At 39.2% G+C, this 21,473-nt stretch overlaps 1 protein-coding gene across 2 annotated transcripts in view; it reads left to right on the top strand.

Moving 5' to 3' along the window:
- The window catches only part of LOC131981550 (polycomb group RING finger protein 3), a 70,319-nt gene that overhangs the window by 38,570 nt on the left and 10,276 nt on the right, over window positions 1-21,473 (top strand). For both annotated transcript variants that reach the window (XM_059345891.1, XM_059345890.1), the window contains exons 4-7: window positions 3,909-4,005; window positions 7,822-7,877; window positions 8,824-8,931; window positions 15,890-15,978. In XM_059345891.1, the coding sequence (XP_059201874.1) occupies window positions 3,909-4,005; window positions 7,822-7,877; window positions 8,824-8,931; window positions 15,890-15,978 (350 nt within the window). The remainder of the gene's footprint in view (window positions 1-3,908; window positions 4,006-7,821; window positions 7,878-8,823; window positions 8,932-15,889; window positions 15,979-21,473) is intronic.

The following is a 21,473-nucleotide window of genomic DNA, read 5'->3' as shown; positions in this document are numbered from 1 at the left end:
AACCAGCGAGGAGGCCCTGTGTATCTTTCAGTATTTCTTAATCAGCAGAAGCTTCAGGCTGCTTCTACAGATGAAACCTTCTCCATTATACTGCACGTTTGTGTTTTACCGAGTGAAAGAGAAGCAGTCTGACCTTGAATTAGCCGTGTTGTAAGACCTAAGGCTCGCTGAGTTAACAAGGTCTCAGCCTGATTACCTCATCTGCAGCCTGAAGTGCCCTTTAACGCTCACATGAGATCTGGGCCATGTGACGGCAGTCAGTAGATGTTTTCAGGGTTCTTGTTGTGAAATAATAATGCTGTGAAATAATGAAAGGGGACTGTGGATTTTGAGCCTGAAGGCATTCTCTCTCCCTCCTGCTGTGTTTGGAGCGGGTTAATCGAACTCAGCACATTTATTCCTGGTACACTGCCGTCAGGGTCGGTGAGAATAATCTAATCAAACTGGAGTGTGGACCAATCAGTTCCTCTCTGGTTTGTCCGAAACAGATTGAAGTGAAAGCTTTTTGTGATTTTATGGGAAGAAAACCTTGAGGCTTACTTCCAACACCCCATCCTGAGTATTTAATTCGGTAAATTTACAAAAACCTTTTGGACAAAATAATAAGAATTAGTAAGAAACAGTTTAACCCTTTGAAATACTTGCAAATTCCAAATTTCAACCCTAGAGAATATTGGAGGATATTACATACAGCCAGAATGTGGACTGTGGAATGTGTAAAAAAAACATACAGATCCGGGGGAGGTGAGTGATATTTTGAGAAAAAAGTGTACAAGATTAAAGTGGCAAATTACGACAAACAATCGGCAGATTTATGAGATTTAAAGTGATGAATCTGCGAGAAAAAAATTGCTTTCCCCACCACTTTTTTCTCATAAATCTGTCACTTTTTGTTGTAGATTTGCCACTTTAATCTAATAAATTTGCAATTTTTTTCTTTGGAATTTGGAATTTGTGAGGAGTTTTACTGCAGCATTTTGAACTAGTTAAAGTTTGGAGAGGTTGTACTGAGTGAGACAGTGAGATAAAGTATCGGAAGGTGGGATGTTATGAAACCTTTTTTAGATTCTCAGCAGATACATTTTTTTGTTGAGATATTAAGAAGTTGCAGAAACAAGACTGGCTTCACATTATCAAAGACAAACAGTCAGATTTCTGGATCTATGAAAATGAGGCCTGAGTTTATCTGAAGGTTTTGACCAGAACCGGTTTGTAACATCTGTAAGACAGACGCATTTAAATTTTGAATTTTGGAAGTCAAATGAGAAATAGATCTGCGAGTTGATCTTCTAATGTTTGAAGCATAAATGCGTTTGTATTAGGGTCAATGAGGTGATCTAATCCATTGTCAGTTAGTGTAACCAGTATTTTTCCCCCCATAAAAATCTGATATCTATATATACAGGAAAACAAAAGTGAACTAAAATGAGAAAAAAATACAATCCACATTTACATTGCAATATTATGGTATATAACAAATTCTACATAATTTGTCAAAACTTTAGAAAAAAAATGGTTGTTTTAAGAATATGTTGTGCTCAATATTGACGAAATGTGTAAATGTAAAAATGTTTTTTTAAATCAAGTAATTAAATGTATAAGTCCATCTAAATACACTGTAGGTGGAAAAGGTTTACATAGATGTATATATTTATAATTAATTTGTGGTTACACCATTTGACATCTTGCCAACCCTTATTTGTCACTGACCCATTAGCTTTAAACAAGATACTGAAGCTAAATCTAATTTAAATGGTAACATGAGCATGCATGCTGTGTTTTATCAGAGGTGTAAGATGAACCCAGACAGTGTAGTACCGCGTCTGTCCACCAGAGGGAGCACTTCTACCACAGATGGAAGCAGCTCCGCTCACTGTAAACATCAGAAAGCAGACGAGACGTTTTGATTCTCGCTCTCACTTTGAAAACCAGGAGCTCCACCATCACTGAGTGGAGACAAAGAGATTCACATCACGTCATCATTGCAGCTGTTCAGACACACTGAGCTGCACTGCAATAAAACTGTGATGAAACATGTTGATGGAGGCACATGTGTAGGGCTGGTTTTTTAATATATACAGTGTTATGCACTTTTCAGTAGGTGAAAGGCAGAGTAAGTTTTTTTTTTAAATCATTTTTAGCATGAGATTATTCACCAATGTCAGAATGTTGGAACAGATGTGGAACCAGTTATCTGGACGCTCATGAGTTTGTTTTATTGCATCATTTTCTGCAGGAGCATCACGTTCACACTCTTATTGCTTTCCTTTTTTTCACTGTGCAGTTGATTTATTTTTTGTTTTGATTGGGATTCCTTCTTATTAAATACACTTTCTGTCAAAGATTCTCTGATCCAGCCTCTCTAGTGTGAAGATTTGCAGCTTTTCTTTGTTTTTAAATGGAATATTTTGAGGTGTAGGGTCAGTTTGAACATGTCACTTTGAGATCTGGGAGTTTTTGGTGTTGTTTCTCTTGATGGTCAGTATTGTTAGTGGAAAGGATCAACACCAGCATGCAGGTTTTGACTTTTTGGCCTCAGATAGTAGTTTAATTTTCATTTAGTTCAGTTCTTCTGCAGACAGTAGTGTGAATAAACCCCTCTCAGCACACAGAACACTGGCCTTTCTTCATTCTGCTGCAGAGTGAAGCAGACCAACCTGTTCACTGTCTTTTTTTACCTCCTCACCTGCTGCCTGCAGCCAATCAGGGAGGAGCTATAGAATTACCGCCACTTTGACAAGGTGGCATCAATCTGCCCTGATTTCTCACTTGAATGGTTGTACTATTACTGCAATTTTCCCTCTCAAAAGTAATCAAGTCAAGCATGAATTGTTAGTGAAGTTGATAAACAAGTAAACTAAACACTAAAGCAGAAAAATTAGCCACTGAGATATTTTAAAGGGGAAGTAAAGTGAAGTGAATAACGACTTAGAAGGGTCACGCAAATTCAAGTCCCTGACGGATAACTTATAAAAACAATAAATGGCAATATTACAATAAATGCACAAAGCTTAAACAGAAATAAAATGTATACTTATGTATAAAATATTCTACTAAGAGCAACCAAAGACTATTGAAAACATGCACGTTTTGAGTTGTGTCCTAAAAGTGGTAATTGAAAGGGAACATTTGATTAAAGTCGGAAGGCTTAGGCTCCCAACACAAAGGCCCGGTCTCCCTTTACCCACAAGCTGTGATCCTGGAACAGTTGAAAGCAATTGATCTGAGGATTTAAGAGGCCTGAAGCTGAATACATGGTAGGAAAGTTCTAAAATGTACATATTTGTGAATTTAATATCACAAATTGTCGTCTGACTGTTGCTTTTTAACACTGTCTAAATGTAGCATATACCTTTTTTAATAAGGTATACTTTGTTAAATGTTCTGATCATATTCTGGTCACAATTCTTTAATAGTGAATATATACATTTAAATAACTCAACAAATGACGGGTACAAATGACCTCAAATACACGTTCTTCTTCTCCTGTAAAGACATTATTTGTTAAAAGTCTGCAAGTGTATACAGCATTATGATTAATGTCTTTAATAATCTCATAACAGCCTGGCCAGTTTGTCAGTCTAGCTCTAATGACGAGCAATCGATAGTGAGGCTTTGCAGCTGAGAATGAGGTGGTGAGAAATTGTAAAATGCTGAATGTGTGTCATCCATAATGTTGTTCCTCCAAACATTAAAGTGATTGTGATCAGATTTTCTATCAGATAATCAGGACGACACAGTCACACAATTTTTACTACAAATGTGATTCGTGTGTTGTTTGAAAACACAATAAATACACAGTGTCGTTATTAGCTAATGAGGTTATTTATAAATCTGTAGCTTGGAGAGTAACCTGTCTCCCCTGTGTGTGTGTGTGTGTGTGTCTGTGTTTGTGTGTGCATCTCCAGTCTGTAGAAGCTGCCTAGTGAAGTATCTGGAGGAAAACAACACGTGCCCCACGTGTAGGATTGTTATTCATCAGAGCCATCCACTGCAGTACATCGGGTGAGTGAGCTGCCGCAGACCCTACACACACATGCACACACACTCACACACACTCATACACACACCCATGCGCGCACACGTATATGTTTCTGTCTTTAAGTGCATTCTCCTTCTCTGTCTCTTTAGGTTTCTTTCACTTACTCACTCGCATATCGTGCACACGTACACATCCGTTCACACACACACACACACACACACACACACACACACACACACACACACACACACACACACACAGGTTGCTGTTTTTAAGTGCATTCTCCTTCTCGGATCCACATGTCTCCCCTCTTTAGGTTTCTTTCACTTACTCACTCACATATCGTGCACACGTATACATACGTGGACTCCCATGCATGCACACACACACACACGCTGGTGTCTTGTCCATCAGTGTGCAGGAAGCCGCTCGCTGCCTCTGGGGGCATCAACAGTGCGCTGCCAGTAAACAACCACCAAGAAAAAAAAAGTGCTGCCGGTCCTTTTTCATTTTATTTTGTCTTCTGCAGGAAAATAACGTCAGTGTTCACTCTGCTGCTTGTGGTCTGAATCTCTGTGCACTTTTCTAGGCATGGACACATAAATAAATGCTACACATGATAGCATTTACAACCAAAGCCTCATTCTTTTTCCTGGATAATCTTCTAGAAAATACATACAGTTTACGGCACAATAAATAGTACCTGCAGGTACTCCTCAAATGCATGAATACAATAAAAGTACTTTTAGTTTCATTGTACTTTTATTGTATGCAACATGTATTTGTAAGGTACAGGAAAAGCTTGAAAATGCACTTTGAAAATGCTTGAAAATTGCTGGAATTTGACCTAAGAAATGTGCAGATTTTTATATGAAACAAACATTCATAAACATAATTTTACTGACCAGGAGAACATAAGATGGCATTTTTTAGTCTATACATTTATCTGTCCTTGTCAAACCTAGTGCATACATTACCCACAATGCAATGCAGTAAAGGCCCAGTAAAACAAAAGTTAGACCATCTTTAACTTCCAGTCACACTATTATAAACCTGTCATGGGCTTCAATGAAAAAACTGTAAAATATTTGAAGAATTTTTCTCCAAGAGCATCAAAATTGAACCTTCTGTTCAACATAATTAACCTTAAATTAAAACTTAACACACATAGACTTCAACCTGTTATTGTAAACATCAAATAAGTTGTTTTCTCTTGAGGTTAAAATGAAAAGGTCACATTTTAGAAGTCAAGTCAGCCTCTGAGTGTTTGGGGGAAGACTAACCCTGCTCTCTGAGGGATGTTGTTGTTGTTGTTCGTGCCCCTCTGAGCGCTCATGCATTAATGTCTGATTAATACGACACACAAACTTAATGTGTACCAGCAATTTAGTCATTACCGTCTAAACTGCGCTGTCTGCAGACTCATTGTTGTGCAGGAAATGCTCCATTTCAAACACATTAGCTCTTTGCACAGCTGTTTTTTTTGCCTCATTGTTTGCAGGAAATTGGTGTTGATGGGAAACATCACAAGTGATTTGAAGGCAAAACTCACATCAGATGACGGATAAAACCCCATCTGCTCATCAAGGAGATTGATCAAAGTTGATGTTTGAGATTGAACTAAAATCAGACGTCTTCTCACAGAAAATGAGCTCAGCAGAACTAATCCAGCCTCTTGTACTGTCAAGTGTGGCTTTCCTTGATGCTTTTAATCCACTTAACTTTCACACACTTGAAATTATTCTTGTTGGGACAATAAAACCGTAAAGAAAAATCATACTTATGATACTTATCATTACGCCTTCAAAGAACAGTCTGGCTTTCATTAGTTCTGGAGGGGAAATTAGTGGAATAATGGTCTGTTAATTATTTACTTGTTTTTGTAAATACAGAATTCAAGATACACTCACTAGTTTTAGAAATATTAACCTTAATATATTGTTGATTTGAACCTTCAAGTAGGGCTTGTGTGAATTTTCAACAGTATGGAAATTACTTGAATTTAACTGTTGTTGTTTTCAGTGTTAGGAATATGTTTGAATTTCAAAATAAACTAGTGTTACATTTACAGAATGAACACACAATCTTTTAATACTTAAAATAAAACAATCCCATGGTGACAGTGTGTGAACTCTAACATGTTTTTTGGGGGGAGTTTTTATTTAAAAACTTTTAGGTTCCTTGAAAGTGCTTTAAAAGTGCTTGAATTTTGTTCTTAAAAACTGTTTGAACCCTGATAAATGCCCTGCACAGCTGTGGTCCTTTTTTTTTAATTTGGCGGCAGGTTGTTGCTGCAGTAATGTATCACTGCTGGATGAAAATGTAAAAAAAAAAGTATAATATCCTTTTTCTTAGAATAATTTAGTGACTCTTGCTTTACCAAGTACTCCAAACTGCCTTTTCTGTTAAAATATGGCTTTGTAAGTAAACTTGCCTTTGCTTTACTTTTTTGTTAAACCTTTATTTAATGTGGTTAAAGTCTAAATGGGATTAAAATCTCTTTTTTCAAAGACAACACAGACATCCTACAGCTATAGGGTAATCAGACAGTAACACAGAAGACCAAATGGATTCAGACATTTAATAAGCTTATAGGATACCTATATACCTACAAACAGGTTACAGATGAAGAGAAAAACCTCTGGAAGCAACATGTTAGACAGTAATTTCTAACTCCATATAAGGAAAAATCTTTCAGAAGTATAATGTTCGTCCTTCCAGCAGAGTTCCACAGACTTTTAAAGGTCTTTCTTAATCCTCTGGAGTCCATCTATTTATTGAAAATACATGTTTTATTTACAGTAATAACTTTCTTTATATATGATATATATGCTTTATACTTTGTTAATTAAGATAAAATGAAAAATCTGACAGCCAAGTTTGTGTGGAGAAAAAGGAGCCATGCATGTGATTTAAGGACAGACTGAAAGATGCTAAACAGAGACAAAAATGAATGCTAGGAAGTTGACAAATTTGAACCAAAACTCCTGAACTTCAAAGGTTTCATTTAACCAGCATATCTGTGACCAATCTGTCCACAGAAGATCTCTGTCCAGCAGGGGTCAGTGTTCTGCTTCCTTTCAGAGGGAGCCTGAGCACTGGGCAGCTAATTCTGGCCCCAGATAGAACGACTCTCCCAGCGGACAGCAGAGGAGACAAACATGCCACTTTTTTTCCCTCCATAACATTGCAGCGAACCCAACACGTCGTGTCCGTTCTCTGGCTGTCGCTGCTGCTTGTCAGAATGCAGCAGCATGGCGGTGGCAGACCTGAGCCCACACTGTGCATCTGTGTCACCTGCACTGCCAAACAGGGAAAGGCTATTTAACACTCTGACTGACAGAGCATATGCTGCACACCGGCCTCTGTGAGCAGGTGTCATTGCTGGTTTTCAGTCCAACATGTTTGACATTTCTCAATGAATGTCAGTTTGAGAGTTTCAACTTTTCAACAAAAAGGTGTTTCAGTTTGTGGTACTTTAGATAAGGGTTTCCAGACCTTTGGATTTTGTCAGTTTGTGGCTTTTCATCACAGGTTGCATGTCTGGTTCTGACCAGTTTAACCAAAGATTACTCCTCCTTAGAGTATTGCATTCAGAGGCCTGAATCAGTGATCTGACTTACAATAACTGAGGAAAAATAAATTATACTGAATGTTTTTATCCTCCTAATCATCTTAAGGATGCTATACAATTTTAAACCACAGAGATATAGTACCAGGAGGATAATATCTCACTAATAACAATGTGTGGTTTATATATTTGTGTGTGAAATTCAGAATAAAGGCAGTTCTCATGAATTAATAAGGTGACTAATCAGTTTCTGTTTGTTTTTTTCCAGCCATGACAGAACAATGCAAGACATTGTCTACAAGTTGGTACCGGGACTTCAAGAGGGTAAGTGTCTCTTTACGATGCAACCAACAGGAGATCCAACAAGTAAAAACACTTAAAACTCACATTTTACTGTGATATACTGGAACAGAGTGCCCCAGCTGGCCACGTCTGGGTGTAACATTATGAGCAACACAAACTAAAAGTTTGGATCAAGTTAGGGTTATGAGTCGTGCTCAGTTTAGACTTAAAGCCCTGGATGTTACTGTTGTGCCTAGTATGAAGTAGGCACAAGTTGGAAAATCAGAATAGCATCCATGATAATAACAACTTATAATATTACCAACACAGAACCAGACAAGAAAAACAGTGATGGCAGATCGTCTTGTTTACAGAATCAATAATGAAGGGGCAATAAGCCAGAAACAAACAGAAAATGCTCAAATATGGAGATGTTTTGCATGAAAAATTACTTTAACGATTATCAAAATAGTGGTGATTCTTCTGTCAACTGATTAATTGATTTTATGCAAATGTTGTTGATTTCTATGCTGAATGTTTTTTGTTTGTTTGCGTTTAATTAAACTTGTCTTTACAAGCTGCCTTATTTCTCCATCAGTTAAATGTATTTCCCTATACATATCTTACCTATGGCTTATTTGAAGGAACAAGTTAGTGCGCTTTGAATAGAAGTGTGATGCTGTGCACTAATCATTTTCTCCTGCATTTACATGGAATTCGGTGTGCATTTAAATCACACTATCTGACGTAGCTGAGAATGGCGTAAAATTTAAGACCTTTTACTCCCAGCTGGTGCACTCTCCTCAGAAATGGGCTAAAATACATTTTAATTAAATATTCTTGCTGTCATTGTTGGACGTGGAAAACCTATTGAAGCAAGTTTTAGTGCGCACACACATAATCACACACACCATTGAATTTTACAGGCCCTTGAGAAAAAGACACCGTCCTCTCTAATTCTTCTCTCTTTCTGCCCTCTCTTATACAGCGGAGATAAAGAAGCAGCGGGACTTTTATCAGAAGTTGGGGATGGAGGTGCCTGGAGACATTAAAGGAGAACTTTGTAACATGAAGACTCATCTAGACCAACGCAACGGTACGGCCCTCCTTCAGCTGCTTTTAGAAACGTTCTGTCTTGGTTCGCTCCGGTTAAACGTGGAAATTGTCTCTGTGTGAATCCAATAATGAGCCTTAAGTAGCTTGATTTATTTATTTCTCACTGTTCAACGTGACCTAAAGGTAGTACACAACAGACATGGGGCCACAGCATGCCAAAAGGTGTTGTTTACCTTTATTATGTGATATGAGTTTGTGTTGAAGGTCCTCCAAATAGCAGTGGGAGTCAACTTGGCTGAGGTGATCAAACGAACCAACAAAACACACCAAAAAAAAAATGCAACCTGCAAGTGGCAGAAGATCTACAAATTAGAATTTACCCAAACGGCACACAGTTGAACACATTACAAGATACACATTTATGTGTATTTATCATTTGTTTTGATTGCTATCACTTGTTTATAGTTGATGCAAAGGGTTAAAGATATACATCAAAAGGGATGTTTTTTGTTATTTTTTTATTGCACTTAATGGATTTAAATTTGTGTTGATCATTTGAAAAGTCTTCAAGGAGCACACATCCACTAATCAGCTTAGTGTTTTAAGTACTAAGACTTAGGGTAGGGGATTTGAAGGCCCTCTCCCAGGAAAATTTCACATTTTCCAATACATATATGCAGTTTCAATCAGTTTAGACCACCAACATTAGGAAAAGTTACGGCAAATGATAAAGAAACAACATGCAAAAGACTTGAAGATAAAACTTGCTAAATAAGTTCACTGAGGATGAGTTTCAGCCATTAGGTCTGGGAAAATTTGACACTTTCTGCTTTGATTTTACATTCATTCTGGAACCAAAATGGCTTGGGTGCTGCATCCAAGCCTTATTATTATAGGGGAAAACCCCGGCTTAATCATCTGTATAAATCAAACTAAACATCTGAGTGGTTTAAAGACTCCAAATATGAGGAACCAGAGGCTAGATATTCTAAGACAAGGACAAACAACAATGTCATTTTTCAATAAGGGTTGTGCCAATTTGAGCCGTGAGAGACCATGCTGGGATCTGATAGTATGAGCACGATGGGAGGACTACATGTGTTCATGGCTTGGCACAGCTTGGCACAGTTCTGGATGATTAAAGCAGGCTAAATTGTGCCTGTAGAAAAACAGCTCTATTTTTACATTTTGGATCAAACTCTGTAAATGTGCTGCCACAAAAACTGCTCAAATATGTCTCAAGGAAAAGCCTTCACCTCGGCAGTGTGTGTCTCGCTCTTGTCATTCTACTAAATAAGGAGTGAAGCCCCTGACTCGTAATGAGTAACATTAGAAGCAAGACCACAAGTAACAGCAGAAGCCATTAAGCAGTAGAAATTAAGGCAATTTAGCCAATCAGAATGAGTCCCTGGCCTGCTTGTTGTGCACGACGGCTTTTCCGTACCAGCTCACTTCCAAGGGCTGGCGTAAATGTGTGCCCAGAGGGCTGTCACGCCGGCAGGCCTAATCGCTCGCTTAATCCCCCTCTCTGATTTTGGTAATTAAGGCTCAAATGGAAGTGGAACTGCTCTCCGGCTTCCTGTGCCTCGCTGCTCTAAGTCAGGTTTAGCTACAGCACACACTCACACACACACAAACACACAGACATGTTCATACACAAACACATTTTAAGGATCATTTGCACAGACGCCAACAGAAATAGAAACCGAGGGACTCCTCGATTGCATTCCACTATCATTTCCGTCCGGTGCGCTAAAAGACAAACAAACACGACGACTCTAGCCTCGGGCAGGGATACAGATACTTTTTGTGTGTCAAAAGTCCAAACTTGTAGAAAATCCATGTGGTTGGGTTTCATTTAGAGGCTCATTGACCAGGATACTTTCTCCCCTGGATCAATACAGTTTTTTGTGGATTTGAAGCTTTTTGACATCTTAAATTTTTTATTGACAAAAGAGTTCTGTGGTGGATTGCGAGTGCAGTTGAGAAAATAAGTCAATCGTCTGCTCCACCTTGAAGCCGATGTGAGGGTTGGTGTCCCAGCTCTGCACACTGGAAACTAAAAGATGTGTGTGCCATCATCTAGCTTTGTCTATGTAGAAACAACATTATACACCCACAGCTGAATAGGAATACATTATCGTGGTGATAATACATGCACTGAGATCACAGTACAAATGTTCATCTGTTGAAAACCTGCATTGCAAGGGACCTTCTTCAAAATGAGACTAGTTTGAGTTGGTGGCGTGTCACAATCCCAGCAGCACTTTCAGACATCACTAGATTCCTTTGGTTTTTATCATGGTAGCAGCAGTAGCTGTTGTCTGGAAGGATTCTCATGTTTTGACATCCAAGTCTGGAAAAAAACCCCTATGAGCTTAGGATCGAAACCCAGATGGTTCATTACTAGGAAAGTGTTGCAGCTAGTTCTTTGAGGTGCTGTCAATGCTATGACTTAGTTACAGAGTCTCTGTTTTCTTTATGGCTGATTAAACGCTTTATACGGATTTGTGCATACAGATTGAAGCACAGCATCAGCAATCGCTGGTCCGAGTGAAAACATGCTCCGAAGTTAAGCCAAAGCTGATGAGGTAGTGCAAAGTTCTTCATCATTTGGCATCATAGTCTAAAATGCAGCTAATGACCTAGATGCTGTACAGTCTCCTAAAGTTAGAGACCAAAAGTATCTTGGTACTATTTCACACAGGCCTTAGCAAGAGTTTGTATATCCAGCAACACCACATGGGCTTTAAAGTAACTTTTTGCAGTCAAACACAGTCAGACTGCGGCTTGTTTACTTCTACTTTCACTCTGCAGTCTCAGAAAGTGGATGTTCCTCATTAGTTCTTATTTAAAGAACTGCAAATTTAAGCTAACTTATGCAGAGATCACATAACACGAACTGCACCCGACAGTGGCCACCCTGTTGATGTTGCCCCTGCCAGCTGAACTGAACTGCATTACACTTAATTAAAGCCTGAATCTGGTTCTTGCACATTACGAAGCACACAGGACAGAGCAGCACTTTCTATTTCCTCAGAGAAGAATTCACGACCAGAAATATTAAATGTTAAAACAAACAACCTAGCTTGTGGGTTATCTTCAATGCATTTATTGTTTTTTTTCCAAAAGGGAATTAAAATAGTTTAATAATTAAAATGGTAGTTAAATAACAGCACATTTATGTTAAATAGTCACCGTATTATGGAGCCCAATGGCAAAAATAAGCAATAATGCTCTAAAACAAACTGCAGCTGTGCTGCCAATAGAACATATCATTTCATTCTTACCAAAGGATTTTCTCAGTTAAAAGCCAATACTCTACTTATTTATGAATCCATGCAATTTTTCTGCATTTTCAACAACACGATCCTGCAACTAAATGCTAAAGGGCTTTTATTGTGAAACACAAACTCAAAGTTTTGCATTAAAAATATTTATTTTTTTTCATGCCTGTGACATATTATACAGACATAGGCATTGAAACTGTAGTGAAAGGTGTATTGTTGTTGGTGTAATGCCAATATGCATCTGATACTGAAAAAAGTAGAAAGAAATGGAGCGTTTTCAAAATCAAAAAACAAACGCTATGCACCATAGATCCATTCATCAACCAATAATGGCGCTGTGACATTAACAGATCACATCACAAAGGAGCCTTAAGCTCTATTCTCTGTTTGAAGTGCATAACAATGACTTTTCTTGACACCTGCAAAAGAGAAACTTTCCACCCGTACACAATAGACTCATTTTCTCTAAATTGCCTACTTCCCTTAGCACTTAATGCAAGTAAATGTAGGGATGTGCTGCTGTGATGAGTCTGCAGAGTGCACTTTTCTCTTTTCATGACAATATAAAACTCCCACACACACATGAGGCTAGTTTACTCCATCTCAATCCAAATTTAGCCTCACTTGATGTTGTCATTCCACATGGCTTTGTGATTTAATTGTATGTCAGAAATCCCAACTGAGTGAGTGAGTGGGAAAGAGAGAAATCCTGTGAAAGAAAAGCTTAGTTTTTAAAATCCCAAGACTCAAGCAATCATGTCATTACCTCAAACACAAACGGGGTCTTCATTTTGTGTTTGAGTCGCAGAGAGATACAGCAGGGTTTGTTTACAGGTGAGAAACAACAATAAGAGCGAGCCCCTCTTGATAAGCAATCAGTGAGGCCGACTCTGGAGACATCAGAGCAAGCCCAGACCTCTCCCGCTTAACACTCGCTGGAATTGGTGACAGTTAGCCCAGAAGGAAAATGGTCACAGAGGGGTGAACTCAATCCTAGATACAGCAAAAATAAACTGTACACACACACACACACACACACACACACACACACACACACACACACACACACACACACACACACTCACCATGTTATTACACCCACTGAATCCAGGAAGAAAAGACCAGATTTTTATTATATATTTTTAAAGGTTACAGAAAAGCAATACCTACCTGTGCAGCAATTTTGTCACAGCATTGCAATTTTGACTTTGATAACCAAGTTTCATATCTAAAAATTCAATACCAGTACAGTATTACAGCCAACAAGAAAATCCATTAAAAAAAATAGATCTATAACCAAACCTGTCCTGGACAAGTTTGTAGCAGCTGCATCACAGAGAGTTTAGGAATTGGTTAGGTATCCGTCTTCTACTGTGTTTTTGTGCACACAGGAAACCAGATTAAGGCAGAAAGCTGGAACTCTAAAATCAATAGCTCAACTGAAACTGAAACAAGAATATACTTATTGTATCTATCATGGGACAGATATAGACCAGAATGGATGCAAACACAGCAATTTCAGGACTGAAAATCTGTTAATTTGGCCAACAAAATACCAGTAGGGTAGCTGTTGTCATGTTTTCCACAGTCCCTCAAAAAGTCAGTCCAATTTTGGTTTTTGGCACCTCTGAGCCTCTCAGCATGGAAGTCTTGGATTGGGGCTCCCAAAAATGACACCTTGTCCATTGTTAGAAATAATCTGTTATTCTGTCTCTGTTTTCTGTCTCTGTGCATGGGGGTCACTGTTTGTGTGACGAAGGTCACAAAGTGCGTAATTCACTGTGTGTGTGTCCTCTCTCTATGCATTTATATATTAAACATGTAAGATGCTTTTGATACAATGATTATGATCATGTGCTAATATTGTTTTTTAAACTATCTATTACTCTAGACACATCAAAACTAAATAAATACATGTATCCCAACTGTTAAACTTAGTAAGATTCTATAATGACAAAAATATTTTGTATGCTTTGTATTTTATGTGCACATTGCAACATCTGTGTCAACATTTGGCGCGTCTCCCGTGTTAAATCTGTCGCAAGTCGATTGGCGACAGTTTTGACCGTGACGTCACATATGCGACGGTAGAAAACCATACGTCACCTCCAGATTCCCCCTAAAGGAAACACGGCTATTATGTAGTATTCTAGATGTGTTAACTCTAGTAATGTGGTAATTGTCAGCTTTTTTTTAGGACAAATATAAAGTGCATGTACAAGCACATATCCTTGGCCCTGTAAGCAAATCAGGTTTATAATATATAGTTAGGTCCCGGTGTCACTTTTTAACAGAAACCCAGCCTATCAAACTGGTTAAAAAGACCGTTTGTTTTCTGATGCTGTTGATATTCTGTCAGCTGATTGAGCTCTGGAGACGAGAATCCTTCATTGTTGTTTTTTGTAGTGTTCAAATCCGTCCGTCCACATACAGTGTTAATCTCAGCAGGGAATAATTAAAGGTGCATTCAGATTGCAGAACTCATCCATGAATGTATACAACTTTCTTTTAAGTCGTACTCCTCCTCAGGCAAACAACACAATTTCCTTTAAATTTTCATACAAGCTCCTTTAATTAAGTCGACTCGAGGCGTCCTGCATCATTCAGGCTTCTTCTCTCCCTGAACCTACGGCTCTGTGTGGTGTTTTGTTAAACAGTAATTCACCTTTCTTGCACCACTCTGAACACATTACCTTCAGTTTTACAGTGAGAAATCGCTCTTACCCTATTTTACCGTGTGTTCACCAGAGACTGCTGCTCTCTAATATCCGCCCATATCTGCCTCCATTTTCTTGGAAAAGGGCACAAAATGCAAAAAACAGACAAACTCAATTAAGGTAGAGCTGATGCCAGCCCTCATGTAGGCTAATCAGTATGGAGAATGACTGTGGGTTTTTTTTTTCTGGTTAGAAGTTGTCCTGTATTAGAGACGTGCCCAGACAGCGGATAAGTCGTATAAAGGATGCTTTGACACCCTCGGACGTGTAATTGCCTCATAAATGGAACTCTACAGGAGGCGTTTTTTACGCTCCAACAGGCTCTGGCTGTTTAAATACTGCAGAGAGACAAACATGTCCGTTTCCCCGATATCAGACAAGTCCTGTATCAGGAGGGTCGCTATGGCTGTCACTTTGGCTCAAACCTCTTTACTTAAAGCCAATGAGCGTGTTGAGAGAAACTCACTGCTCGATCACAGGGTTAACTGCAGCATGAACAGAGAGAATCAAGTGTGCTTAAACTATAAACTGTAAAAAAAAAAAAAAGAGAAGAATTATATATAGTGTGTGTATTCATAGATAAATGTACCACTAAATTTTACATTCAAAAGTAGGATATCTTATTTAATATTATATATTTACATAGCATTTAATGTAATTTAACATTCAAGTCCATTTAGCAATTTAATAGTACTGTAAAAAAATATATAATTTCCCATATAATATATAATATAATTTACATATTTCAGATTCCGTTTTATGGTTCATATTTGTAATGAAATTAATCTACTTTTTATGGCATATGCACGCAATGTAGAATTAAAAAAACTCAAAAAAACCTGCACAGTTTCTGAAAAAAATTATACAAATGTTTTTTTCAGTGTACAATAAAACCTTTTTTGCTTCTGTTCATGTTTGGATCTGTCAATTGTTTTCTGAAGTTACACCACAGCAGCTCAACTCTCTTCCCCACTTCTGTTTTTCTGCACAGGCGACACAAAATCAGAGGAGACGGCCAATAAGGAGGCAGGAGAGGAGAAACCAGAAGAGGACAACGACTATCATCGTAGCGACGAGCAGGTAAGCCTTCACTCGGTGACGGACAGCGAAGCACAAGTTGCCGTCCATTTCCTCTCCACAGGGACTCTTAAAAAGGTTTGCATAAATGAGAGAAACCATGAAGACAGTTTAGACTGTCTTTGCCCTGCTCTTTCTTAAATAATTCAACAGCTTATTTCTGCAAGTGTGTTTACAGAAAAGAAGCCCGCGCTCCACTGAATAATCGTCAGACTGTCAAGAGTTTAGAAACTTCTTTCTACCAGATAAGAAAAAAGCCTTATGAGCTTTGAAATGTTTTCAAACGGGCTTTAGTGCTTCATCTACTGCTTTTTTTTCCTGACCGAGCAGCACTTCTGACTCAGAGGACCCCAAACGCAGGGCTGTCTATCAAAAAAGCTGGGTTATGTTTGCCAAAATTAGAATAATGCTCACATTCAATAGTTTATTTTGAGTAAATGAATGAAACTATCTGCATGGATAGTCCAGCTAGATGCAAGTGGGGGTGTTTTTTTTAAAGATGTATTTTATGTGAAACAGCCCTTATAATAAACTAATTTAATAAAATACAGGGAAGTGACAGAGGTGGTACACATTGGTTTGTGTTTTAGCAGAGATTAGAGGAATCTAAATTGGATAAAATAATTGTGGGTTACAAAGCAGTCTGTCAGGAACAAAAGCACCAAGGGACAAAAATACTGTAATTGTAGCTACAATTGCCTTAAAAGCCTGCACATCAATTATTGCCTTTATAAAAGTGGCCCCCCAGTGAGTTACCAGGCTGTTTTACAATTAATGGCTTCTTTTGTCTTCCGTGTTGTGGCTGTTAGATTTATATAGATACACTTAGTGACACACACCACCGCCATAAACTGCTCAAGTTAAAAATGGAAATGGGGTTTTTTTCTTGATTTCATTTGTATTCCGGCTCATTCTCAAGCACTGCGAAATTATATTAATAATGCAGGGAGAGGGGAGTTATTGTTGTGCTGGACAGATGCGATCAGAAACACAAAGCGTCTTCCCTGCAATGTTGCACAGGATGAAGAAAATTGGTTTTACATCAGTTTAGTTTCTGTGTTTTTGAGATGACAAACCCAACGGGCGGATTTTTGAAACAAGCCAGTCGTCTCCAATCATCCAGATCTTAGCTGCCATGCGGGGAAAGGCAAGCTGCCCCCTATGAGGGCAGAGATCTTGCCCTTTGGATATTCAGCTGCGGTGCACAATGCGTTCAGAATAGCTAATAGGGCAGTCTGTGTGAGCTGAATGCAGTCGTGTCAAATGTCACTGAGAGGAGGAGGGAGCGAGAGAGACGAGGAATACTAGATGACTGATGAAAATGAGAGATTTGCACGACTGAGAAAGAGAGAGTCACAATGCAGGGTGATGAGGTGGGATGGAAAAGTGGAGGAATGAATGTTGGAGTGAGGGATCATGTGAGTTAGGAGTAAGTGGTGAACATTGAGACGGTGAATATCGTCTGAACAGACAGAAAGGAAACGGCTGAAACGAGATGATGAAGAGAAAGGACTGTGTTGGTGTATGACTCACTATGCTGGAGACATAATATAAAAGGTTTAAGGTCCATTTATTCTCACTGTACAGCACAGGGTTGCACAACGAAATGCAGCAGTAGACCCTTTTTTATTGCATTGCTGTAATGCATTTTTAAAATTTGCATCAGGAGGAATATAAAGAGCAGCTGCAGAACGTTGGGAACATAATATGGGTAGCATCTTAACTTTAAAATCAGACACCAGGGAAACATTGTAAGTGAGGTGGGGAAAAAAATCTATACCGTTCTGCTGAGTCCTTATCAAACTTTAAGAAGAGACTGAAGACCCAACTCTTTTCTGAACACCTTCACTCTTGATCTAAACGGATGACTACGACAAGTATCGCACTTGCGTCCTAATGGACTCAAACTTAACCCACGGCTCTTACTCTTGCTATGTTTCTTGACTTCATCCTTGCTTGTGTTGTATTAACTCTCATTTGTATGTCACTTTTGGATAAAAGTGTCTGCTAAAAGAAAAAAAGAAAAAGAAAGACTGAAGTGAGATGAATAGACTGAGAATTTTCTCTTATTTAACAAAACAATTCCTGATTAACTGCATTTTGTGTCCACAAAATTAAATTCAAACAGTTAAATCGCCAAAACTTGTATCGAAATACTCACCATATCGCAAAAGTTAAACATAAGTTAAACATAAGAAACGCTTGGGCAAGTATCCGCAAGAAAGGCAAGTATCCGGTTAAAATACTATTGTGGGGCCTCCTCTGCTGATTCACACCTAATTGTGAACATGTTTTGATCATTGACATCAATTTTGAGGTCGCCTCCCCAATGTCCCCTCTGAGTCCTGTGCATGAAACACGCCGATCCAGGATGTCACGATTGAGCCGAGCGTCTGCAAGATGTGAGCCCAACAGTGTCCGATTTGTGAGCAGGCATCATCCAAGGGCAGGCTCAGCAGTGGAACAGCCCTAGGTCCAAGACGGGCCAGCCGAGCTTTTGTCCCAGCTGTCTTCCTGGGCGCTCGGCCTGCTTGAGTGGTAGGAAGATGCTGTGGGCAGTGTCCGTCTATGGATCTGCTGCACATAATCCAATCCCCACGCTTCCTTCTTTAATGCTGATTAATGCTTCCCTGTCATTGGCCATATGTGCTCCAGTAACAAAGGCAGAAAATTAAACAAAAATGTTATCGTGCACCGCTATCGCTGTAGTATGGATGTAAAAGAAGAGATCTTTGGGATCAAAAATGAGACAAACCCTCCATGAACTGTGTTAATACAGACACTAGCACTGTGTCTTTTCATTCATTAGGGTGAGACCACTTACACAGGGTTCTGGCAAAAATCATAAGCAAAAAAAAAAAAGCCACAGTGGAACTCAGTATCATCAGGCAGGGAAGTGTACTTCTATAATCATCCTCACAATCACAGGATAAAAAGGGTTGCTGCTGTGATAACCTCAGAGCTGCAGAATCGTGTAATTTCCTCTCATTCTGTGTAAGACTAAAAGGATTGCAGAGGTGCTATCAGCTTAAGGAGCCAGGGGAGGACTTCCTATAGATCATCCACAGGTTTTTCTTCAGCTGCAGAGGTTTTTACATTTTATAGTTGAGTCTCTAGATGGACGCTGCAGGTTATCGTCACAATTAGTTGTGAAAAAGAATCCTTTGAACTTCAGAAAATGCTCTAGTTTAGGGCTGGAGAAAAAGGCCAAAATCTCTAATCCTGTTATAAGTCATTACATATCACAATGAAGATATAGATCACCAGTTGCTGCCTTGCGCATTGAGAGCAACTTGAGGTTCAGTGGCTTGCTCAAGGACACTTTGACGTGCAGAGAGGAGGAGCTTCGGCTCAACCTTTGGATTAAAGGACGATCCTGCTCTACCGCCCAAGTCTTTCATCAAAAACTTGTGAATATCTGGAGTTCACATCTTCACAGCACAGAAAAACTGAAGGGAAAAAATGACAGTCTTGAACTAGTTTGGCATTATAATTATACAGATAAGCGACAAAATACAAACCATTTCCTCGACTTTCAAGGCGTATAAACGACACCAATAAATAAGGATAAAAACTATAGGGAAATTTCGACATGAATGAAGATCATTTAGTGTTTTTTCTTTTTTTGGGGAACATCGTGGCAGGGTGATTTTTGACCCGTAAGACAAAACAAGGGTTAACGGTCTTTAAAGCCCTTTATTTTCCAGAATGTAGCAACCAGCCCACATATCATAATGGACTTTACAAGAAAGAAACAGAGACTGGTGGAGAGAGAAGATTGGAAAATGCTGAAAGAAGACGATCCGTCATGGTGTCACTGAAGATGCAGAAACCCCTCGGATGTAAGAACCGGCAGGCAAACCTGCATGCATGGCCGGCTTCCAGAACACTTCCCCGCTGTCTTCTGGATGACCTTTCAGAGTGTAACCTCGGGCCGTGAGGCAGTGCCAGAGAAATCTAATGAAAGCAGTGACACACCAAAATAAAGCCAGGATTACTAGAGAGTGACAATTAATTAAAGAAAGCTACTCTGGTCGTGGACTTCAGGAGCTCAAATGAGGTATGGAGTCTAAAGATGTGGGATCACCTTCTGGCTCTTATGAAACTGACAAGACCTCCATGTGGGAAGAAAACGTTTTGTAAATTTAATAAACTGCAGCTATTTTGAGCTTAAAGAGTCGACTTTGGAGAAATTGGAGAATGCAGTTCTGATTTAAAATATTTATTGAGCGTGAATACTCAAAACAGCCCTCACACAGAGACTTGAGCTTTTCTTTTACACACACAAACTTAAAGCTTGCAGAGGTCTGAGGCAATACGTCTGCTGGTTTTCTTCTTGAGGACTCGGTAATGAGCCTGTGGAACAGTGCTGCACTTTCTTTGACTGACATCAAAAAGCCACATACATTTTCCTGACATGCCTCACCGTTGGTTGCATCAGTGACATCTGTGAGTGAGCATGGCTGGAGCAGGGCTCTTTGGCTCCATAAAGACGTCACTAATGCACCGTAATGTAATGAAACTGCAGTCGAGTCGCTGTGGAGTCCAGATCACCACATAGGCTTTTATGTCACATTACGAGCCTCCCAGATATATGACAGTGCTGCTCTTTGCTTATACAAGAGCAGCCTGGTGTTTGTTTAAGATGATTTCCAAGCAGAAAGCAGGGGAATGTTAGCTCAATAGAGAAAGAGAGAGACAGACAGGGGGAGTGTGACAGAAAGACGCCCACAAATAAAGAAATGCAAGCCCTGTGTCCTCCTCTTCTGATCTGTGGGGGCAGGAGCTCAGTGGCAGTAATGCATTCTGACTCCTGCAACCATCGACTGCCAAAACCACCTACCGTGTCACCCCGGGGGGAAAAACAAAGAGCACGGGCCAATGATGGTGCTGCTGCTGCTGCTGCTCGGTCGCATGAAAAGAAGCCAATAAGCAAAAACACAAAGAGACAATACAGGTACAGTGGGACAGTGGTCCAATCAGCACTGGAGCCAGGCTGAACTAACCAGCTATCATAACACATTTATTATCCTTTAATGTGTTTTCATGAAACATTAAAGGTGTTAAGTAATTCTCAGGTCATTTTTTTATTTTTTTTACAGCAGATTGTAATTACTCAAGTGCTCCTATAAACTCAGCATATTTAGCTGCAGGCCACAGTTATTGATCCTGATGTTTTCACACACAAGACTACGGGTGTTTGGCCACCTGTATTTTAGTCCTTTATAATCAGACTCTGGTTTGTTTTCGCCTTTGGTGCAATTAGGGCAGGTCTTAACATAATAATGACACTCCGATGTTGACTAAAACAATCACACAGAGACCCTTAAGAAGAGGTGGTCTTGCATCCTGGGATATGGAAGAACATGCAAAATGTAGTAGAAGAAGGTAGCCAAAGAAAGAACCCAGCACATTTTATTTACATAGTGTGAAGCAATTTAGGACTTTTATGATGTTTCCTCAATGTGCATTCTGCTGGTCAGTGTTTACCTGGTATA

The sequence above is a fragment of the Centropristis striata genome, chromosome 12, assembly GCF_030273125.1.
Source record: "Centropristis striata isolate RG_2023a ecotype Rhode Island chromosome 12, C.striata_1.0, whole genome shotgun sequence".
Classification (NCBI taxonomy): domain Eukaryota; kingdom Metazoa; phylum Chordata; class Actinopteri; order Perciformes; family Serranidae; genus Centropristis; species Centropristis striata.
The sequence above is the reverse complement of the archived record's forward strand: the minus strand, read 5'-3'. Positions and strand labels throughout refer to the sequence as shown.